At 38.2% G+C, this 21,414-nt stretch overlaps 2 protein-coding genes across 2 annotated transcripts in view; one reads left to right on the plus strand and one right to left on the minus strand.

Annotated features, from left to right (window-relative positions):
- Nucleotides 1–21,414, minus strand: part of LOC147000029 (vomeronasal type-2 receptor 116-like) — a 54,924-nt gene that overhangs the window by 28,383 nt on the left and 5,127 nt on the right. Inside the window, 3 exon segments of the mRNA XM_085834337.1 lie at nt 18,248–18,578; nt 19,697–19,820; nt 20,963–21,187. Of these exon segments, the coding sequence (XP_085690463.1) occupies nt 18,248–18,578; nt 19,697–19,820; nt 20,963–21,187 (680 nt within the window).
- LOC147000031 (vomeronasal type-2 receptor 116-like) lies at nt 1,428–10,660 on the plus strand. The gene is given in 7 exon segments (XM_085834342.1): nt 1,428–1,633; nt 4,287–4,502; nt 4,504–4,567; nt 5,022–5,825; nt 6,652–6,876; nt 7,981–8,104; nt 9,246–10,660. Coding segments are annotated over 7 exon segments (2,547 nt in total). The 3' UTR covers nt 10,154–10,660.

Below are 21,414 nucleotides of genomic sequence, written 5' to 3' on the forward strand. Positions count from 1 at the left end.
ATTGCTCATGTGCTCCAAATGACTTCCAAAAGACTGCCACAGCCCAGGATGGCACAATAGCAGTCACAATGGAGTGAAGAGTCTGCCTCCATGCACATTCCCAGTTAATTTGACATGGTATTAGAACCAGGTATATAATAATTATAGAATATGACAACAGGACACTTCATTTTCCCAGTCTATTGGTTTGTACTGAAACAATTTGCACTGAAATAGTCGTAATTCAACCAAATTATGAAACAAATGTTTATTCATAGTAACAAAGATAGTCAATTAAATTCCATAGCAGGATTTTATTATAATCCATTGATATACCAACCATTCCAAAAATGAAGTTGAAGACTCACTTAATTCAGTATGGATATTTTGAACAAAAATATAAGGTAGTTAAAAAAATAACAAATCAAATCAGTCCTTCATCTTTGTCACTCATTGCAATCTAACCGAATTAGTAGCTAACATCTATGTTATTGAAATGTAATCTAAGATAGAAATATTTCAAAACAAATGCCAAGTAGAAATAAATGAAAAGTGTGAGGTATATACCAGCATTAGCAATAAAATTCTATCTCTTAAATGGCATTCTTTCCCTTGAATAAAATATATGAAATTAGCCTCTAACTTCTTAATGAGGTGTGAACAAACATCAACCAAAGAAATATTTCATTAAATGTCATTGACTGCCAGGGACTGATTATCAGGAAAAAGTTCAGCATATCAGTGAATGTGTGCACAGGTACTGATATTTGACCAGATGGGTGTTGAATCTTTAAAATCCAGGTATTTTTGGATTTAGCATATTGACATGTTCTCCAGATGGCAGGAATCACGGGAAGTTTGAGGAGTTTTTGGAAACATGAGTGGCATACAATAGTATATGAACAACAGAGAGCATGGTCAACTCCAGGCTCAATGTTGCATGTGAGACTGCCCTTCCCTAAACTAGACAATGTGTTACATAATGTTCCATGATTATACTCAACATCTGAATGATATGTAACTTTTATGACCTTCTCAACTTCTGTCACAGTATAGAACTTCTGATGAAATCCATTGTGTTTGTGCATAATGGCTGTTGACACATGGTCAGGTATGAGCTATGCAGGAGAAGATTGTCCTTGGGATTTACTCTATGCACATGAATACAGTCATGGCCCCTGAGGGTAGAAAACATGATCTCAAAACATGTTTTCAAAAATATGTTGATGAAAAGTTTTCAGACCTCAGATGTAGAGCCTGAGGCCAGAATTTTCCCTATGTCTGTAGGGAGCCTGACATAGGAATAATGGAAAGGAACTGTGAATATAATAAGTGGATCTCCAGACAGAAGTAGCCTTAATACAGACACATAGGTGTAACTGTGTGTGTGATGTCTTTCTACCTCAGAAACAGATTTCACAACAGCTCCATCTTAGATCCTAGCAGACATGAAGAAGCTCTGTACTTTCACTATTTCATTTTTGTTTCTTAAGTTTTCTCTCATCTTGTGCTGTTTGACTGAACCCAGTTGCTTTTGGAGGATAAAGAATAGTGAAGATAGTGATGGAGATTTGCAATGGGAATGTCATTGTTACCTTTCGTTACATGATGAACCTATTGAAGATAATTTTGATAATTCAGATTTAAATTTTCGGTAAGTCATTAACTTTATTTCTTTTGTCAATGTCATTAGTTTGACATATTTATCTGTATACACAAACTGTGGGTTCTGTTCTCTTCCTCACCATGTAACTTTAAGGACCCCTGAAAACGAATTATTATATCAATCACTATTTTAATACTTCAAAATGTGTCACAGTTTAGTAGGGTTTTAGTTCAATTTTATACTCCAGTTCACAGTGCTGGACCATGTGAATGTCTGGATCCTCTCTATTGAGTCTTTGTTGAAAGTATATGTTGAAAGATATCTTTTCATCTGCCTTGAATTCACAATTCCCTCCTTTGTCAAGAACTCAATATGAAGAGACTGCATCACTGCCTATATTCAATTGTCTGCCCACGCCTCATTATGATCATGCATCTAAATGCCTTAATAAAAGTGTTACCTAATTCTGGTTTCCAACAGATGAACATGCATTGTTTCATTGAAATATTTATGTATGTGTTGGTCTACTATACTTGGTTAAATGTATAACATTACTTATATACTTGTGAATATACATATACTTTGCTTTATAAAATAGTATTTAAATGAGTCTCATCCTGCAGCTCTGAATTTGGTACTGAATAAGGAAAAAGAATGCTAGTCTTATATTCTGTTACCAGAATAATCTTTTTATCCAATTACACATATGCACAGGCACTGATTAGGCTTCTTATCACTATAAGATACAAGGTCAATATTTCTATTAACTACTCAATAAACTTAACATTATTTAGTAATTAATATTTATTCACAAGTCCTTTCCATTCATCCTATGTCATGTGCCCTGGATACATAGGGAAAATTCTGGTCTTAATCTCTACATCTGAGGTCTGAAAAGATAAATCTAGGAGAATCATTGTGTTCCATTTGAAAAGAACCTTTTCTCAATGTGGCTATTAGATCTGAGATCCAAAGTTTGAGGTGTTATCATTTGTGGCTGCAGATCATGAGGGAACGAGTGTTGAAATCATTTACCTTTTAGCTAATCATTGTGCCTGCTACTTCTTTCTTTCATAAACTAAGGTTTCTTGTGCTTTTATGTTTTTGGTTCTCATCCCATCCCCTTTTCAATTTTCATGTCTTTGGGATAAAGGAATACATTTTTCAATGGGTAGCCACAGTGCACTGTACACTTTGATAGTGATGGTTGTTTCACATTATTATCCTTCTGTGTTAGGTGAGTAGGAATTATATTTCTGATGTATCCTTAATTTTTACCACACCTATTGGCCAAAAATTGTGGAAATTCTCATTGATGACAATTGTTTAAGCCATAATAAGTTTTAAAATTACAAATATATGAACTGTGTCAATATACTTTTGGGATTAGAAAGAAAAACTTAGCGCTGAACTCTTAATTGAAAAATACAAATTTTAGCAAAAGACCATTTTTGGTGTCTTTACACCTGATAAGAGGCAATAGAGAATAACAGATGAACTGCCAACTGTGCTGGGGCAGAGAAGATCTCTTTGCTCAGACATCACTTAAAGGATCTCAATGTATTAGGAAGATTGTGGTATTAAAAGAATTGTGATAAAACTTTTACAAGATAGAAATAGTAAGAACACACTAAAAGGCAACATGAACTTGATGTGTACAAGACCCTTCTGGTCATATGGTATATTGTATCATTGTGTATATCTTGAAATGGATAAATAAAATTAAATAAAATGGATATTAAAATGAGTAGCCTGATTGGTGATATTAACATTTGAATATATTAAAAGCATGATCTAAAAACATACAAAACAATTATAAAACATGTTCTAACATGTTATTCATAATTTTCTTCCTGTGAATAAAATTAGCAATTTCATAATGCTTAAGTTCATAGAGTTTTTGTTATTTGGAAATATGTAAAATATTCTTACTGATTAAATATTTTCTCTACTTGAAACACTGATAATCTTCTTAAAGTAAGCTGATTGTTTGTCAAGAAACACAACTATATAATGGGTTTTGAATACTCTCATACTGTCAGGTGGTATCAAATAAGGGCTTTTGAATATATTTCTTAATGATTCACTATATAAAATTTTATGCTCCTTTATTATGCTTAATTCCCAAAGAGTATTTTGTATGTTTTGTAATAACTTAGTAGTGAACATTAGACATAGTATCCTCAGTTATGGATATTATTTAATATTCATAAATGATATTTTAGGGTATAAAAGTATAAGAATAAAAAAGTTAAAAAAGACAGATATATTAGTTGATACTCAAAGTATTCAATAATATTAAGATGATTGATGTATAAATTGCAGTTAAATAAATTTATAAGGACAATCTGTTAGGTATTTCATATGTAGTGGAAGCCATGCTCTTTTATATATCTGTGGAATTACATCTCCAAGGTTATTTTATAGCAGTCTCACACAATAGGACTGTAATTTAGTTCAAGGATGGCATTCAGAGATAAAACAATGTTTATTTATTTTCATGAATACAAAATGTATCATATCACAGTGCCCAATGTGTATGAATTCTTAAATTGTATTCGGCTCTAAAGATCCCTAATATATCAGGCTTATTTCAAGACATTTATACAGAAATTTAGCATATCTCATATTACAAACTTTACTGCAGTTGAAATTTTATATTTCACACATCTCCCTTAATCATCACTATGCCCTCTTGTAGAATTGCAGCAAGTGAATATGAGCTTCTTCTGGTAATGTTTTTTGCTACTGATGAGATCAACAAGAATCCTAATCTTTTACCCAACATGACTTTGATGTTCTCCATCATTGGTGGAAACTGTCAGCATTTATTGAGAGATCTGGATCAAGAATATACACAAACATATGGACATATGAATTTTGTTAATTATTTCTGTTATTTAGATAAGTCATGTATCAGCTCTTACAGGACCATCATGGAAAACATCCTTAAAACTGGCAATGCATTCTTCGATGCCACTGGTAAGAATTTGTGACACTGAATAGGTTAAGAACATTAAATCACATTTACAGGTGCCTTCAAGAAAACTTGGACAGAATGCATTTATGAGTTGGCTGCTACACAAACACACACACATACACACACATTTATATATATACATATATAAATATTTATATAAATATATATATATATATATATGTGTGTGTGTGTGTGTGTGTGTGTGTGTGTGTGTATGAATTAAATAATCAGTTCATAGATTTACTGTACAGACAGGTAAAACTGTGTACTTGGAATTTCAGACTTGTCAGGAATATTCTAGAATCTAATAGGAATGATACATGACATGTATAGTACAATCTTACTCTTTTTATCAGGATTTCAGGAAGGTGAGTATCATTACTTGTATATGAGTACAAACATCCTAATAATCATATTCCTCATTGGAAGTTTCATCCTCTCTTCTACATCCTTTAGGTTTTCTTTGGACCATTTAATCCTAACCTACGCGACCTTGACCGGTTACCTCATGTCCATCAGGTAGCCACCAAGGATACAGTTTTATCACGTGGCATGGTGTCATTGATGTTTCATTTTAGATGGACTTGGATAGGACTGGTCATCTCAGATGATGATCAGGGTATTCAGTTTCTCTCAGATTTAAGAGACGAAAGCCAAAGGCATGGGATCTGTTTAGCTTTTCTTAATATGATCCCAGAAAACATGCACATATACATGACAAGGTCTACAATATATGATAAACAAATTATGACATCTTCAGCAAAGGTTGTTATCATTTAAGGTGAAATGAACTCTACTCTAGAAGTCAGCTTTAGAAGATGGGAAGAGTTAGGTGCTCAGAGAATCTGGATCACAACCTCACAATGGGATGTCATCACACATAAAAAAGAATTCACCCTTAATCTCTTCCATGGTTCTATTACTTTTGCACACCACAGAGTTGAGATTCCTAAATTTAGGAATTTTATGCAAACAAAGAAAACTGCCAAATACCCTGTAGATATTAATCATACTATATTGGAGTGGAATTATTTTAATTGTTCATTCTCTAAGAACAGCAGTAAAATGGATCATATTACTTTCAACAACACATTGGAATGGACAGCTCTGCACAGCTATGATATGGTGATGAGTGATGAAGGTTACAACTTGTATAATGCTGTTTATGCTGTGGCCCACACCTACCATGAATGTATTCTTCAACAAGTAGAGTCTCAGAAAAAGGCAAAACCCAAAAGACATTTCACTGCTTGTCAGCAGGTAAAGTTTCTTACATTGCATTATGCTTAGATATATCAATGTGATCTTTTAAATGGACCCAGAGGAACAACTGTACATTTGTTAGAGATTATTCTTTAAATTCTCTAATAAACCTTTTGCATGGATGAATATCATGCACAAAGATCATATTTAATAGGAGGAAATACATTTTTATGAATATCAGTGAGTTTTGTGACAAGGTGTCTCACATTTCACTAAATGACTTCAAAATTTAGAATAGGAGCCAAGAGTTTTATCATAAAAGCCTAAGTGATGACTAGACTGGAATGTTTGGCTAAAGAATAGTTTCTCAGAAATTGATCCATGTGCTGTGCTTATTATTTAGCCATTTACATTAACAATTTACAATAACATAAATGACTAAGACTGTACGTTTTATTAAGTTTACGTTTAATATATGAATATACTATATGTACATGAAAATGATTTGTTTATTTTCACAATTGCCAGGTATTCAGACTTCCCCTTCAGTCTCTCATATACTGTTTCATTTTTTAAAAAAGTATTTTTGACAAGAATCTTCACACAGACACTCACATAAACAGACAGACACACACACACTCACACTCATGCACTGTGTTACTTATTTACTAGTAATCATTTTTTCTAGCACAATTTATCATCTATCATTTATATGAAGTATATAAATTTTCATTTATCAATGAGGTATACTGTTTTTTTCTACACACGTTTATTTCAATACATCTGTTTTTTCTGAAAGTCATTAAGAAATTAGGGAATTCTCAATTTTGCGTTACCTTTATTGTTATGCTTTATTGATATTGGAAGCATGAATCTCTTCTAGATGTCTTTCTTGATGAAAACCAGGGTATTTACAAACCCTGTTGGAGAACTGGTGAACATGAAGCATAGGGAAAATCAGTGTACAGAGTATGATATTTTCATCATTTGGAATTTTCCACAAGGCCTTGGATTAAAAGTGAAAATAGGAAGCTATATACCTTGTTTTCCAAAGAGTCAACAACTTCATATATCTGATGATTTGGAATGGGCCATGGGAGGAACATCAGTGGGTATACCATAATTTTTATTTTTCAGGATATATAGGTTTTTAAATATGAGATTGTGTGTTTAAGACCAATTGCTACTTTTGCAAAAGACCATCCAAAGTTACAATAATCAAACTTTGATAATGCTCAACTTCAAGTATATCTGGTAATCGATGGATCAATGGCCTCTGAATTCCATGTTCAATAGTACCCAAATTGTCTATTACCTACAATACAGGAATATATATATAATGGGTTTATAGTATAATGTATATGTACATATGATTAATGAAAAAAAATTAACTATATATTAACATGTTTTTTGTAATTCTGTAGAAACATATTTATAACCTAATTAAGTATATCATGGACTCTTTAACGTAAATGTTTCTCCATATTGAAGGTTTTCTCTTTTTAATTTATATATTTTATATTGTTTTTTATTTATTTAGATTTAAAATGTTATCTTCCTTCGTGATTTCCCCTCCTCCGTGGAGGATTGCCTTAACTGGCATCAGTGGGAGGGGAATCCCTTGCTCCTCTGAAGGGTTGATGCCCCAGCACAGGGGAATACTAGAGTGATGAGGCAGGAATGGGTGGGTGTGGAGCTCCCTCATAGATGCAGGGGAAAGAGAGTAAGGGATAGTGTGTTCAAAGTTTTCTTTTACACTTAGGAGTACTTCATTAATTTTATGGGAGTCTTATATAAAATATTTTGTTCATAGTCATCAAACTACTCTCTCTTGATTTACCCTACATTCTCCCTCCATATATCACAGTATTCTTTTTTGTAATTTATAAATCATGAGAGAAAAACTTGTGCCACCTAAACATTCTTTTTGGATTGATCAGTTTAGGAAGGTACACTTTTGAATTGCTACAACCTGAATGATACAAAAATAATATTAAATGATGTAGTAAATTTTGTGTGACAATCAGTGTGTTGGAGGTAACATGATTAAAATGTGCCTGATATTGTAAAGTGATACAAGTTATCAGAGGAATATGTATAGCCATTTCTGTTAGTGCTCCATATATCAATCTATGGGTCATTATTCATATGATAAATACATGAAATACACACACTCATATGCATATTATATAACATTTATGCACTGCCTCAGGTTCCCTCCTCCGTGTGTAGTGTGACATGTACTGCTGGATTCAGGAAAATTTTTCAGAAAGAAACATCAGACTGCTGCTTTGATTGTGTTCAGTGCCCAGAAAATGAGGTTTCCAATGAAACAGGTACATTCTTGCATACAGAAGAATATTTGATAAATTTGAATACCTTCTCTATCCAAACTAGAAATATGAAATGGCCTAGATGCGAACTAAAGACCTAACATCTCCATGACTGAAAACATAATCAGTTAAATAGTGCCAACCTCTTTTGGAACCAGCAAAAAACTTCCAATATCTTCTTAAAACAAGGCCTTTCTCTCAAATTATGATGGTTACTGTTTTCATATTATATAGAAAGTATTTAGGAGGACATACCTGTATAACAATGTTTTAAAGAAACATTTTAGATGTAATAATCTATGCATATGTTTATTTTTTTTTTGATTTGTTGCACATAGAAAGTTGACCACCTGATCAGTCCAAAATCTTTCCCTGTATCACCCAGCTTACACTGTGAAAAAGACCAGATGCTCAGGGTAACAGTTGTTGTTTAATGAAATATATTTTAAGAGGTTAGATGGTCAGAGGATTAAGTATTTCCTCTTAAAGAATTAGAACAAGAGTGAAGATTTCAAAATGCAGCAAGAGATGGCTTAGAGCTTAGCTAAGGAAAGAGGGATAAATGTGAACATCCATAAGCTTCCTGCCATATAGCATGGAATGTGTATTTGGCAAGATAGAGATTGAAAAACAATGAAAGGACATGCATAGGTCTATGAGGCCTACAGTTTCAAGAATGAAAAAATTCCTTTATGTAAACAGTATGTGAGTGAGAAATTGTATCTTCTGGTTCCTATGTAGAGATACAGACAGAGGCACAAACCGCAGAGCAAACAAAGTACGTGATGCATTTCATCAACTGACACCAGTACCGATGTCTGCACACTACCCTTGTCTGTGAATAGTGAATTTATTTTTACAAGAATTAAATAATCTGAGATTATGCATATAATTATTCATCATATTTTTGTTTTTGTTCAATAAGAATATTTTTCTGTTCCACTTACCATGATGTTTTTTTTTTTTCAATCACAATGCATAGGTCAATACTGGGCAATTTTAAGTAAGTGGTTCTACAGCAAAAAGGAAGGGAATAGATCATCAACACTAAATTATTTATTAATATTTGCTATGAAAAACACAAATATAGAATTATTACCTATGCAACTATGATATCGTATAAGGGTTTATGTCCATTTACCAGCAGATATGGAACAGTGTGTGAGGTGTCCAGATGATAAGTATGCCAACATAGAGCAAACCTACTGTCTCTCAAGAACTATATCATTTCTGACTTATGAAGATCCACTGGGGACGACCCTAGGCTGCATGGCAGTGTCTTTCTCGGCCATCACAATTCTAGTCCTCATCACATTTGTGAAGTACAAGGATACTCCCATTGTGAAGGCCAATAACCGCATTCTCAGCTATATCCTGCTCATCTCTCTAGTCTTCTGCTTTCTCTGCTCCCTGCTCTTCATTGGACATCCCGACCAGGTCACCTGCATCCTGCAGCAAACCACATTTGGAATATTTTTCACTGTGGCTGTTTCTGCAGTGTTGGCCAAAACAATAACTGTGGTCATGGCTTTCAAACTCACTACTCCAGGAAGAAGAATGAGAGGGATGTTGGTAACAGGGGCTCCTAAGTTGGTCATTCCCATTTGTACCCTAATCCAACTTGTTCTCTGTGGAATCTGGTTGGTAACATCTCCTCCCTTAATTGACAGAGATATACAATCTGAACATGGGAAGATTGTCATTCTTTGCAATAAAGGCTCTGTCATTGCCTTCCACGTTGTCCTGGGATACTTGGGCTCCTTGGCTCTGGTGAGCTTCACTTTGGCTTTCTTGGCTAGGAACCTTCCTGACACATTCAATGAAGCCAAGTTCCTAACTTTCAGCATGCTGGTGTTCTGCAGTGTCTGGATCACCTTCCTCCCTGTCTACCACAGCACCAGCGGGAGGTTCATGGTGGTTGTGGAGGTTTTCTCAATCTTGGCTTCTAGTGCAGGGTTGCTAATGTGTATCTTTGTCCCAAAGTGTTATGTTATTTTAATTAGACCAGATTCAAATTTTATACATAAGTACAAAGATAAATTTCATTATTGAAATATTCATACTATGAAAATGTTAAATGATACTCAACATATTTTTTCTTTGTCTTAACAAAATTAGTACTAAATCTTATAAAAATTTAAATAATATACAAATTTGAACTTAGAAACAAGACAGAACTGTGTATTGTAATACCAATTACCAAACTTTGGTGAAAAATGGTCTCATTAATAAGGACACAATTCTGAAGATATTGAGAACCAGGAATCTCAACTGAGGAAATGCTACCATCATCCTGACCTGTGGTTTTGTGTGTAAACCATGAACTTAATTAACGATTAATATAAGGTGACCATACTGACTGTGAACACTACCATCTGTAAGTGAGTTGTTCTTGGAGTTATAACAAAAAGGTCTGAAGACAACATTGACATAAAGCCAGTCATCGCCATTATCCCTCATGCTTTCATGGAGTGCCTGCATCCAATTTCATGCCTTGGCTTCATTCAATATATTGTGACCAAGGTACATAAGTAAATAAACACTTTGCTCAAAAGCTTCTTTTGATCACTGTGTGTGTGTGTGTGTGTGTGTGTGTGTGTGTGTGTGTGTGTGTTTACAACAATGGAATATAAAATATCAACAAAAAGGTAAATTGTTTCTGTTGAGATTTAAAGTATCATTGATTACTGATGCAATGAAAGGCACTTATTTGAAAAGAGAAACAAGGGTGAATATTAGCAGTGTCAAGTACAGTGACAGTATTGCCTATGACAGCACAGAAGTGCTGTACTTTGGAATAACTTTTAAATGTACTAGGCAGATGTTAAGAATGTCAGATCACATTACAAAAAAGAAGTATTTTATTAAAGGGACAATGCATATCAGATTGTACCTACAATATAAGGCTCTTTATATTTATGTGAAAAGACACAATGAGGAGAAATGGAGGGACCTGGGAAGGAAAGTGGACAGGGTGGGGGAAATTGGGGGGAGAGGGGAACATGGTCTGGGATTGGCTGAGGGAAAAGGACTGAAGCCCTGAGGGCCAGCAGAAAGAATGTAAACAAGCAACCTCAGGAGAGAGGAGGTTTGGGGAAACCCAGGGCATTCAGTAGGGAGAGGGACTTTTGAACACATCTCCTGAAGGAAGATCAAGTATGTGATGGGGTTGCCACCCCACAGACACAATTCTGACCCATATTGTTCCTGTCTTAAAGAAGAATAGGGATAGAAATGGAGATGAGCCTGAGGAAAGGAAGATCCAGTGACAGGCCAAAGTGGGGTCCAGCTCAGTGTGAGGGCCCAAGGCCTGACACTATTACTGAGGTTATAGAACACTCACAAAAAGGGGCCTATCATGACTGCCCTCCAAAAGACCCAGCAACAGCTGAAAAGGTCAGGTGCAGATATTTGCACCCAACCAATGGACAGAAACAGCTGACACCTGTTGTTGAATGAGGGAAGCTGAATGAAGCTGCTGAGAAGGGCCATCCTGTATGAGGACCAACAGTCTCAGGTAATCTGGACCCCGAGATCTCTCTAACACTGGGCCACCCCAGGGAGTTCACACCCACTGATATGAGGCCCCCAACACACATCCAGTAGAAGACTTCCAGGTCTGTGTTCATTCAGAGATATTTGTAAGGAGCCGCCCTCACATTCGCCATTACAAGCTGGCGCTGATGGCACTGGCAACCATGTAATCAAACCATCTGTGCATGCGCCGGGGTAGTTTCTCACCCCATGTGCTCTGCCTTCCCCGTGACGACAACTCCGGCCAATGGGCTGCAGCCAATCAGGAGCAACACGTCTGAGGCAGAGGACAGTCCTCCATAAAAGGGACGGGTTTCCGCCATTCTATGGATCTCTCTATCTCTCTCTGTCTCTCTGGCTCTCTTCTCCACTGGCTCCTGAAGGGGTAAGCAATAAAGCTTGTGCCGCAGAAGATTCCGGTTGCCCTGAGCGTGTTCTTACCAGGGGGAACAAAAGCGCGGGCAATAAATGGCGCCGAAACCCGGGAGCTACTACATCACGGGGAAGGAGCGGTTAATGAAGTGTTCCCGCAAAACAGACTGTTGAGAAGGATCCGGTGTGGATTCAGAACTCTTCAGCTGGGGGACGGAGCGGAACCAGAACTGCCGAGACGTGTTACAGCTTTACAAGGTATGTCTGGTCTTGAACTTTCTCTAGTGTTAAAAGCCTTTTTGTTCCTTTTCATATGTCAACAAGTGGTTAAGGTGGGGTGGAGAATTCTGGACAAAATTCAAGACAGTCTATCAGAAGTAAAGCGGGGAGAGAGAGCAGGAAAAAAGAGGAAACATGGTGCACCAAATAAGTATATAGGCCTTTCCACGGTTCTTGAACCCGAGGAAAAGTTAATGTCAGGGAAAAATACCTGGGGAGAGATTAGAAGGAAAGAGGAGAAAAGAGACGAGTTTAAAGAGCCAGTTCTTAGTAGCTGTGAATAAGATGAAGAAATTAGCCCTTCTGAGGAAACAGACTTGGAGGAGGAAGCAGCTCGTTATGAGAGAGAAATTCGAGCTTATAGGTTAAGAAAGAAGCCAAAAGCGGCTGGCAAAGGCCAGCTTGCTGCTCGACCTCCGGGCAGTCGGCTTCAAAGTCATAGTGCACCTCTGCCCTATGCGGACCGCCTGCCCTGTGTAGTGCGTCAGCCCTGCGCAGAGAGGCAGTGCGTGGACTCGTTCATTTCAAGAGAGGCACAAAGGAAGATACAACAGGCATTTCCGGTCTTTGAAGTAGCCGAGGGTGGGCGTGTTCACGCTCCGGTAGATTATACACAGATTAAAGAGCTTGCCGAATCGGTCCGTAAATATGGAGCCAATGCTAATTTTACCTTGGTGCAGTTAGACAGGCTTGCTGGCATGGCACTAACTCCTGCCGACTGGCAAATGATTGCAAAAGCCGCTCTCCCCAGTATGGGCAAATATATGGAATGGAGAGCACTATGGCAAGAGGCTGCACAAACTCAGGCCTGAGCAAATGCTGCCGCTTTGACTCCAGAGCAGAGAGATTGGACCTTTGACCTGTTAACGGGTCAGGGAGCTTATACCGCTGATCAAACAAATTATCACTGGGGAGCTTATGCCCAAATTTCCTCCGCGGCTATTAAGGCCTGGAAGGCGCTCTCCCGAACAGGTGAAGCCACTGGACAATTAATAAAGATCATCCAGGGACCCCAGGAGTCCTTCTCAGACTTTGTGGCCAGAATGACAGAGGCAGCAGAGCGTATTTTTGGAGATTCAGAGCAAGCCGCACCTCTGATAGAACAGCTCATTTATGAGCAAGCCACACAGGAGTGTCGAACGGCCATAGCCCCAAGAAAGAATAAAGGCTTACAGGATTGGCTCAGGGTTTGTCGAGAGCTCGGGGGACCTCTCACCAATGCAGGCTTAGCGGCTGCCATCCTCCAATCCCAAAAACGCTTCATAGGCAGAAATGATTGGAGGACATGTTTTAACTGTGGGAGGCCTGGGCATTTTAAGAAAGATTGTAGAGCTCCAGACAAAAAGGGGGGGACCCTCACTCTTTGCTCTAAGTGTGGCAAGGGCTATCATAGAGCCGACCAGTGTTGCTCTGTGAGGGATATAAAGGGCAGATTCCTTCCCCCACCTGATAACCAATCAGCTGATGTGTCAAAAAAACGGGCTATTGGGCCCTCGGTCCCAGGGCCCTCAAAGATATGGGAACCGGTTTGTCAGGACCCAGGAAGCAGTCAGAGAGGCGACCCAGGAAGACCCACAAGGGTGGACCTGCGCGCCACCTCCGATTTCCTACTAATGCCTCAAATGAGTATTCAGCTGGTGCCGGTGGAGCCTATACCATCTTTGCCCCCTGGAACCATGGGCCTTATTCTCGGCCGGGGTTCACTCACCTTGCAGGGCTTAGTAGTCCACCCTGGAGTTATGGATTGTCAACATTCCCCTGAAATACAGGTCCTGTGTTCAAGCCCTAAGGGCGTTTTTTCTATTAGTAAAGGAGATAGGATAGCTCAGCTGCTGCTCCTCCCTGATAATACCAGGGAGAAATCTGCAGGACCTGAGACAAAGAAAATGGGCTCCTCTGGAAATGATTCTGCCTATTTGGTTGTATCTTTGAATGATAGACCTAAGCTCCGCCTTAAGATCAGCGGAAAAGAGTTTGAAGGCATCCTTGATACCGGAGCAGATAAAAGTATAATCTCTACACATTGGTGGCCCAAAGCATGGCCCACCACAGAGTCATCTCATTCATTACAGGGCCTAGGATATCAATCATGTCCCACTATAAGCTCTGTTGTCTTGACATGGGAATCCTCCGAGGGGCAGCGAGGAAAATTCATACCTTATGTGCTCCCACTCCCGGTTAACCTCTGGGGGAGGGATATTATGCAGCATTTGGGCCTTGTTTTGTCCAATGAGAATGCCCCGTCGGGAGGGTGTTCGGTTAAAGTAAGAAATATCATGGCAAAGATGGGTTATAAAGAGGGAAAAGGGTTAGGAAATGAACAATTAAAACTGGGCCATATTGAACCATCTACCTCACCTTGGAATACTCCAATTTTTGTAATTAAGAAAAAGTCAGGAAAGTGGAGACTGCTCCATGACCTCAGAGCCATTAATGAGCAAATGAACTTATCCCCGTACAGAGAGGTCTCCCTGTACTTTCCACCTTACCACGTGGCTGGAATTTAATTATTATAGATATTAAAGATTGTTTCTTTTCTATACCTTTGTGTCCAAGGGATAGGCCCAGATTTGCCTTTACCATCCCCTCTATTAATCACATGGAACCTGATAAGAGGTATCAATGGAAGGTCTTACCACAGGGAATGTCCAATAGTCCTACAATGTGCCAACTTTATGTGCAAGAAGCTCTTTTGCCAGTGAGGGAACAATTCCCCTCTTTAATTTTGCTTCTTTACATGGATGACATCCTTCTATGCCATAAAAACCTTACCATACTACAAAAGGCATATCCTTTTCTACTTAAGACTTTAAGTCAGTGGGGTTTACAGATAGCCACAGAAAAGGTCCAAATTTCTGATACAGGACAATTTTTGGGCTCTGTGGTGTCCCCAAATAAAATTGTGCCCTAAAAGGTAGAGATAAGAAGAGATCACCTCCATACCTTAAATGATTTTCAGAAGCTGTTAGGGGATATTAACTGGCTCAGACCTTTTTTGAAGATTCCTTCCGCTGAGTTAAGGCCTTTGTTTGATATTTTAGAAGGAGATTCTCATATCTCCTCCCCTAGGGCTCTTACTCTAGCTGCTAGCCAGGCCTTACAAAAGGTGGAAGATGCCTTACAGAATGCACAATTACAACGTATTGAGGATTCGCAGCCTTTTAGTTTATGTGTCTTTAAGACAGCACAATTGCCAACCGCAGTTTTGTGGCAGAATGGGCCATTGTTGTGGATCCATCCAAATGTATCTCCAGCTAAAATAATAAATTGGTATCCTGATGCAATTGTACAGCTCGCCCTTAAAGGCCTAAAAGCAGCGATCACCCATTTTGGACGAAATCCCTATCTTTTAATTGTACCTTATACCGCTGCACAGGTTCAGACCTTGGCAGCCACATCTAATGATTGGGCAGTTTTAGTTACCTCCTTTTCAGGACAAATAGATAACCATTATCCAAAACATCCAATTTTACAGTTCGCCCAAAATCAATCTGTTGTGTTTCCACAAATAACAGTAAGAAACCCACTTAAAAATGGGGTTGTGGTATATACTGATGGATCAAAAACTGGCATAGGTGCCTATGTGGCTAATGGTAAAGTAGTATCCAAACAATATAATGAAAATTCACCTCAAGTGGTAGAGTGTTTAGTGGTTTTAGAAGTTTTAAAAACCTTTTTAGAACCCCTTAATATTGTGTCAGATTCCTGTTATATGGTTAATGCTGTAAATCTTTTAGAAGTGGCTGGAGTGATTAAGCCTTCCAGTAAAGTTGCCAATATTTTTCAGCAGATACAATTAGTTTTGTTATCTAGAAGATTTCCTGTTTATATTACTCATGTTAGAGCCCATTCAGGCCTACCTGGCCCCATGGCTCTGGGGAATGATCTGGCAGATAAAGCCACTAAAGTGGTGGCTGCTGCCCTAACATCCCCGATAGAGGCTGCAAGAAATTTTCATAACAATTTTCATGTGACGGCTGAAACATTATGCCGCCGTTTCTCCTTGACGAGAAAAGAAGCCTGTGACATTGTTACTCAATGTCAAAGCTGCTGTGAGTTCTTGCCAGTTCCTCAGGTGGGAATTAACCCACGCGGTATTCGACCTCTACAGGTCTGGCAAATGGATGTTACACATGTTTCTTCCTTTGGAAAACTTCAATATCTCCATGTGTCCATTGACACATGCTCTGGCATCATGTTTGCCTCTCCTTTAACTGGAGAAAAGGCCTCACATGTGATTCAACATTGCCTTGAGGCATGGAGTGCTTGGGGGAAACCCAAACTCCTTAAGACTGATAATGGACCAGCTTATACATCTCAAAAATTCCAACAGTTCTGCTGTCAGATGGACGTGACCCACCTGACTGGACTTCCATACAACCCCCAAGGACAGGGTATTATTGAGCGGGCGCACCGCACCCTCAAATCCTATCTAATAAAACAGAAAGGGGGAGTCAAGGAGGCTCTACCCCGAGTACCAAGAGTGTCTGTGTCTACGGCACTCTTTACACTCAATTTTTTAAATCTTGATTCTCATGGCCATACCACGGCTGAACGACATTGTTCAGAGCCAGATAGGCCCAAAGAGATGGTTAAATGGAAAGATGTTTTAAATAACAAATGGAAAGGCCCGGATCCTATTTTGATAAGATCCAGGGGAGCTGTTTGTGTTTTTCCACAGAATGAAGACAACCCATTTTGGATACCAGAAAGACTCACCCGAAAAATCCAGACTGACCAAGGGAATACTGATGTCCCTCGTCTTGGTGATGTCCAGTGTGATGACAACAAAGGGAAAGCAGCATTGGGAGATACAGAATTGGACGGCTAAATTTGAACAGACCCTTTGAAAATTGAGACTTGCCCCACGCACTTGGACTTGTCCCTGATCTAAGGACTATCTTTTCAACATTTTCCTTCTTTAAAGAATGGGTGGGGGTGGAATTATTTGGAGCTGTTCTTTGCTGTGGATTAGTGTTGCTTTTCTGATTGGTCTGTAAGCTTAAGGCCCAAACTAGGAGAGACATGGTGATTACTTCCCAGGCGCTTGCAGCACTAGAACATGGTGCTTCCCCTGATATATGGTTATCTATGCTTAAGCAATAGGTCGCTGGCCACTCAGCTCTTGCACCCCACGAGGCTAGTCTCATTGCACGGGATAGAGTGAGTGTGCTTCAGCAGCCCGAGAGAGTTGCACGGCTAAGCACTGCAGTAGAAGGGCTCTGCGGCATATATGAGCCTATTCTAGGGAGACATGTCATCTTTCAAGAATGTTGAGTGTCCAAGTGTCCATCCTCCAGGAAAAACTACACGGGAGCGGACCAAGACCCCTTCGGGTGATGAGCCTGGGAGGAGGTTTTGTGTAAAGCCCCTATTTTACACACTGGGGATTTGACCTCTATCTCCACTCTCATTAATATGGGTGGCCTATTGCTCTTATATAAAAGAAAAGGGGGAGATGTAAGGAGCCGCCTTCACATTCGCCATTACAAGATGGCGCTGATGGCACTGACACCTGTGTTCTAAGTAGTAAACAAGGAAGCTGCGCATGTGCCGGGGTAGCTTTCCACGCCATGTGCTCTGCCTTTCCCATGACGACAACTCTGGCTGATGGGCTGCAGCCAATCAGGGAGTGACACGTCCGAGGCGGAGGACAGTCCTCCATAAAAGGGAGGGGGCTCCGCCATCTCTCTCTCTCTCTGGCTCTCTCTCTGGCTCCTTTCTCCACTGGCTCCTGATGGGGTAAGCAATAAAGTTTGTACTGCAGAAGATTCCGGTTGCCCTGAGCGTGTTCTTACCAGGGGAACAAAAGCGGCGGGCAATCGGGTACAAATGGGAATGACCAACTTAGGAGCCCCTGTTACCAACATCCCTCTCATCCTGCTTCCTGGAGTAGTGAGTTTGAAAGCCATGACCACAGTTATTGTTTTGGCCAACACTGTAGAAACAGCAACAGTGAACAATATTCCAAATGTGGTCTGCTGCAAGATACAGGTGACCTGGTCGGGATGTCCAATGAACAGCAGCGAGCAGAGAAAGCAGAAGACTAGAGAGATGAGCAGGATGTAGCTGAGAATGCGGTTATTGGCCTTCACAATGGGAGTATCATTGTACTTCACAAATGTGCCAAGGACTAGAATTGTGATGGCCGAGAAGGACAGTGCCATGCAGCCTAGAGCCATCCCCAGTGGCTCGTCATAAGCCAGAAATGATACAGCTCTTGAGAGACAGTGGGTTTGCTCTATGTTGGCATACTTATCATCTGGACACTTCACACACTGTTCCATATCTTCTGGTAAATGTACATAAACCCTTATAAGTTATCATAATTACATAGGTAGTAATTTTATATTCATGTTATTCCTAGGAAACATCAATAAATAATTTGCTGTTCAGCATCTATTCCATTCCTTTTTGCTGTAGGAACCACTAACTTAAGATATCTCTGTATTGACCTATGCATTGTGATGAAATCGAACGGAAAAAAATTTTATTGAACAAAACCAAAAATATGATGAATAATAATATGCATAATCTCAGATTATTTAATTCCTCCAAACATAAATCCACTATTCACAGTCAAGGGTAGTGTGCAGACATCAGTACTGGTTCCAGTTGATTAAATGCATCATGTACTTTGTTTGCTCTGTACTTGTGCCTTGGTCTGTATCTACACATAGGAACTAGAACATACAATTCCTCGTTGAAATACTGATTGCATTTAGGAATATTTTCATTCTTGAAGCTGTACACCTCATAGACCTATGCATGTCCCTTTCATTGTTTTCCAATCTTTATCTTGCCAAATACACATTCCATGCTATATGGCAGGAAGCTTATGGATGTTCACATTTATCCCTCTTTCCTTAGCTAAGCTCTAAGCCATCTCTTGTAGCATTTTTGAAATCTTCACTCTTGTTCTAATTCTTTAAGAGGAAATATTTAATCCTTTGTCCATCTAACCTCTTAAAATATATTTCATTAAACAACAACTGTTACCCTGAGCATCTGGTCTTTTTCAGAGAGTAAGCTGGGTGATAGAGGGAAAGATTATGGACTGATCAGGTGGTCAACTTTCTATGTGCAACAAATCAAAGAAAAATAAACATATGCATAGATTATTACATCTAAAATGTTTCCTTAAAACACTTTTTACAGGTTTGTCCTCCTAAACACTTTCTATACAATATAAAAGCAGTAACCATCATATTGTGAGAGAAAGGCCTTGTTTCAAGAAGATATTGGAATTTATTTGCTTGGTCTAAAAGAAGTTGGCTCTATTTAACTGATTGTGCTTTCATTCATGGAGATGTTAGGTCTTCAGTTTGCATCCAGGCCATTTCATATTTCTAGTTTGGATAGAGAAGGTATTCAAATTCAGCAAATATTCTTCTGTATGCAAGAATGTACCTGTTTCATTGGAAACCTCATTTTCTGGGCACTGAACACAATCAAAGCAGCATTCTGCTGTTTCTTTTTGATAAATTTTCCTGAATCCAGCAGTACACATCACACTACACACGGAGGAGGGTACCTGAGGAAGTGCATAAATATTATATAATATGCATGTGAGTGTGTGTATTTCATGTATTTATCATATGAATAATGATCCATAGATTGATATATGGGGCACTAACAGAAATGGCTATACATATTTCTCTGATAACCTCTATCACTTAACAATATCAGGCCCATTTGTATTCATATTACCCTGCAACACACTGAGTGTCACACAAAAATTACTACATCAAGTAATATTATTTTTATATCATTCAGGTTGTGTCAATTCAAAAATTGTCCTTCCTAAACTGATCAATCCAAAAAGAATGTTTAGGTGGCACAAGTTTTTCTCTCATGATTTATAAATTACAAAAAAGAATACTTTGGTATATGGAGGGAGAATGTAGGGTAAATCAAGAAAGAGTAGTTTGATGACTATGACCAAAATATTTTATATGACTCCTATAAAATTAATGAAGTACTCCTAAGTGTAAAAGAAAACCTTGAACACACTATCCCTTACTCTCTTTCCCCTGCATCTATGAGGGAGCTCCCCACCCACCCACTCCTGCCTCATCACTCTAGTTTTCCCTGTGCTGGGGCATCAAGCCTTCACAGGATCAAGGGATTCTCTTCACACTGATGCCAGATATGACAATCCTCCACGGAGGAGGGGAAATCACGAAGGAAGAAAACATTTAAAATGTAAATAATTAAAAAACATTACAATATATATAAATTAAAATGAGAAAACCTTGAATCTGGAGAAACATTTATGTTAATGAATGTATGTTATACTTAATTAGGCTATAAATATGTTTACACAGAATTAAAAAAATTTCCCATGGATAATATATTTAAATTGTTTTCATTAATCATATGTACATATCTATTTTACTATAAATCCATTATATATATATATATATATATATATATATATATATATATATATATATATATATTCCTGTATTGTAGGTAATAGGCATTTGGATACTACTGAACATGGAATCAGAGGACATTGATCCATCTATGTCCAGATATACTTGAAGTTGAGCATTATCAAAACTTCATTATTATTACTTAGGATGGTCTTTTTCAAAAGTATCAATTGGTCTTAACCACAAAGTCTCATATTTTAAAATCCACATATTCTGAAAATAATTACGGTATACCCACTGATGTTCCTCCAATGGCCCATTCCAAATCACCAGATATATGAAGTTGTTGACTCTTTGGAAAACAAGGTAAATAGCTTCCTATTTTCACTTTTAATCCAAGGCCTTGTGGAAAATTCCAAACGATGAAAATATCATACTCTGTACACTGATTTTCCCTATTCTTCATGTTCACCAGTTCTCCAACAGGGTTTGTAAATACCCTGGTTTTCATCAAGGAAGACACCTAGAAGAGATTCATGCTTACAATATCAATAAAGCATATCAATAAAGGTAATGCAAAATTGACAATCCCCCAATTTCTTAATGACTTTCAGAAAAGACAGCTGTATTGAAATAAACGTGTGTAGAAAAATACAGTATACCTCATTGATAACTGAAAATTTATATATTTCAATTAATGATAGATGATAAAATGTGCTAGGAAAAAATGATTACTAGATAATAAGTAAC

This window comes from Mus caroli, unplaced genomic scaffold (genome assembly GCF_978045245.1).
Source record: "Mus caroli unplaced genomic scaffold, Mus_caroli_1 scaffold_22, whole genome shotgun sequence".
Classification (NCBI taxonomy): Eukaryota; Metazoa; Chordata; class Mammalia; order Rodentia; family Muridae; genus Mus; species Mus caroli.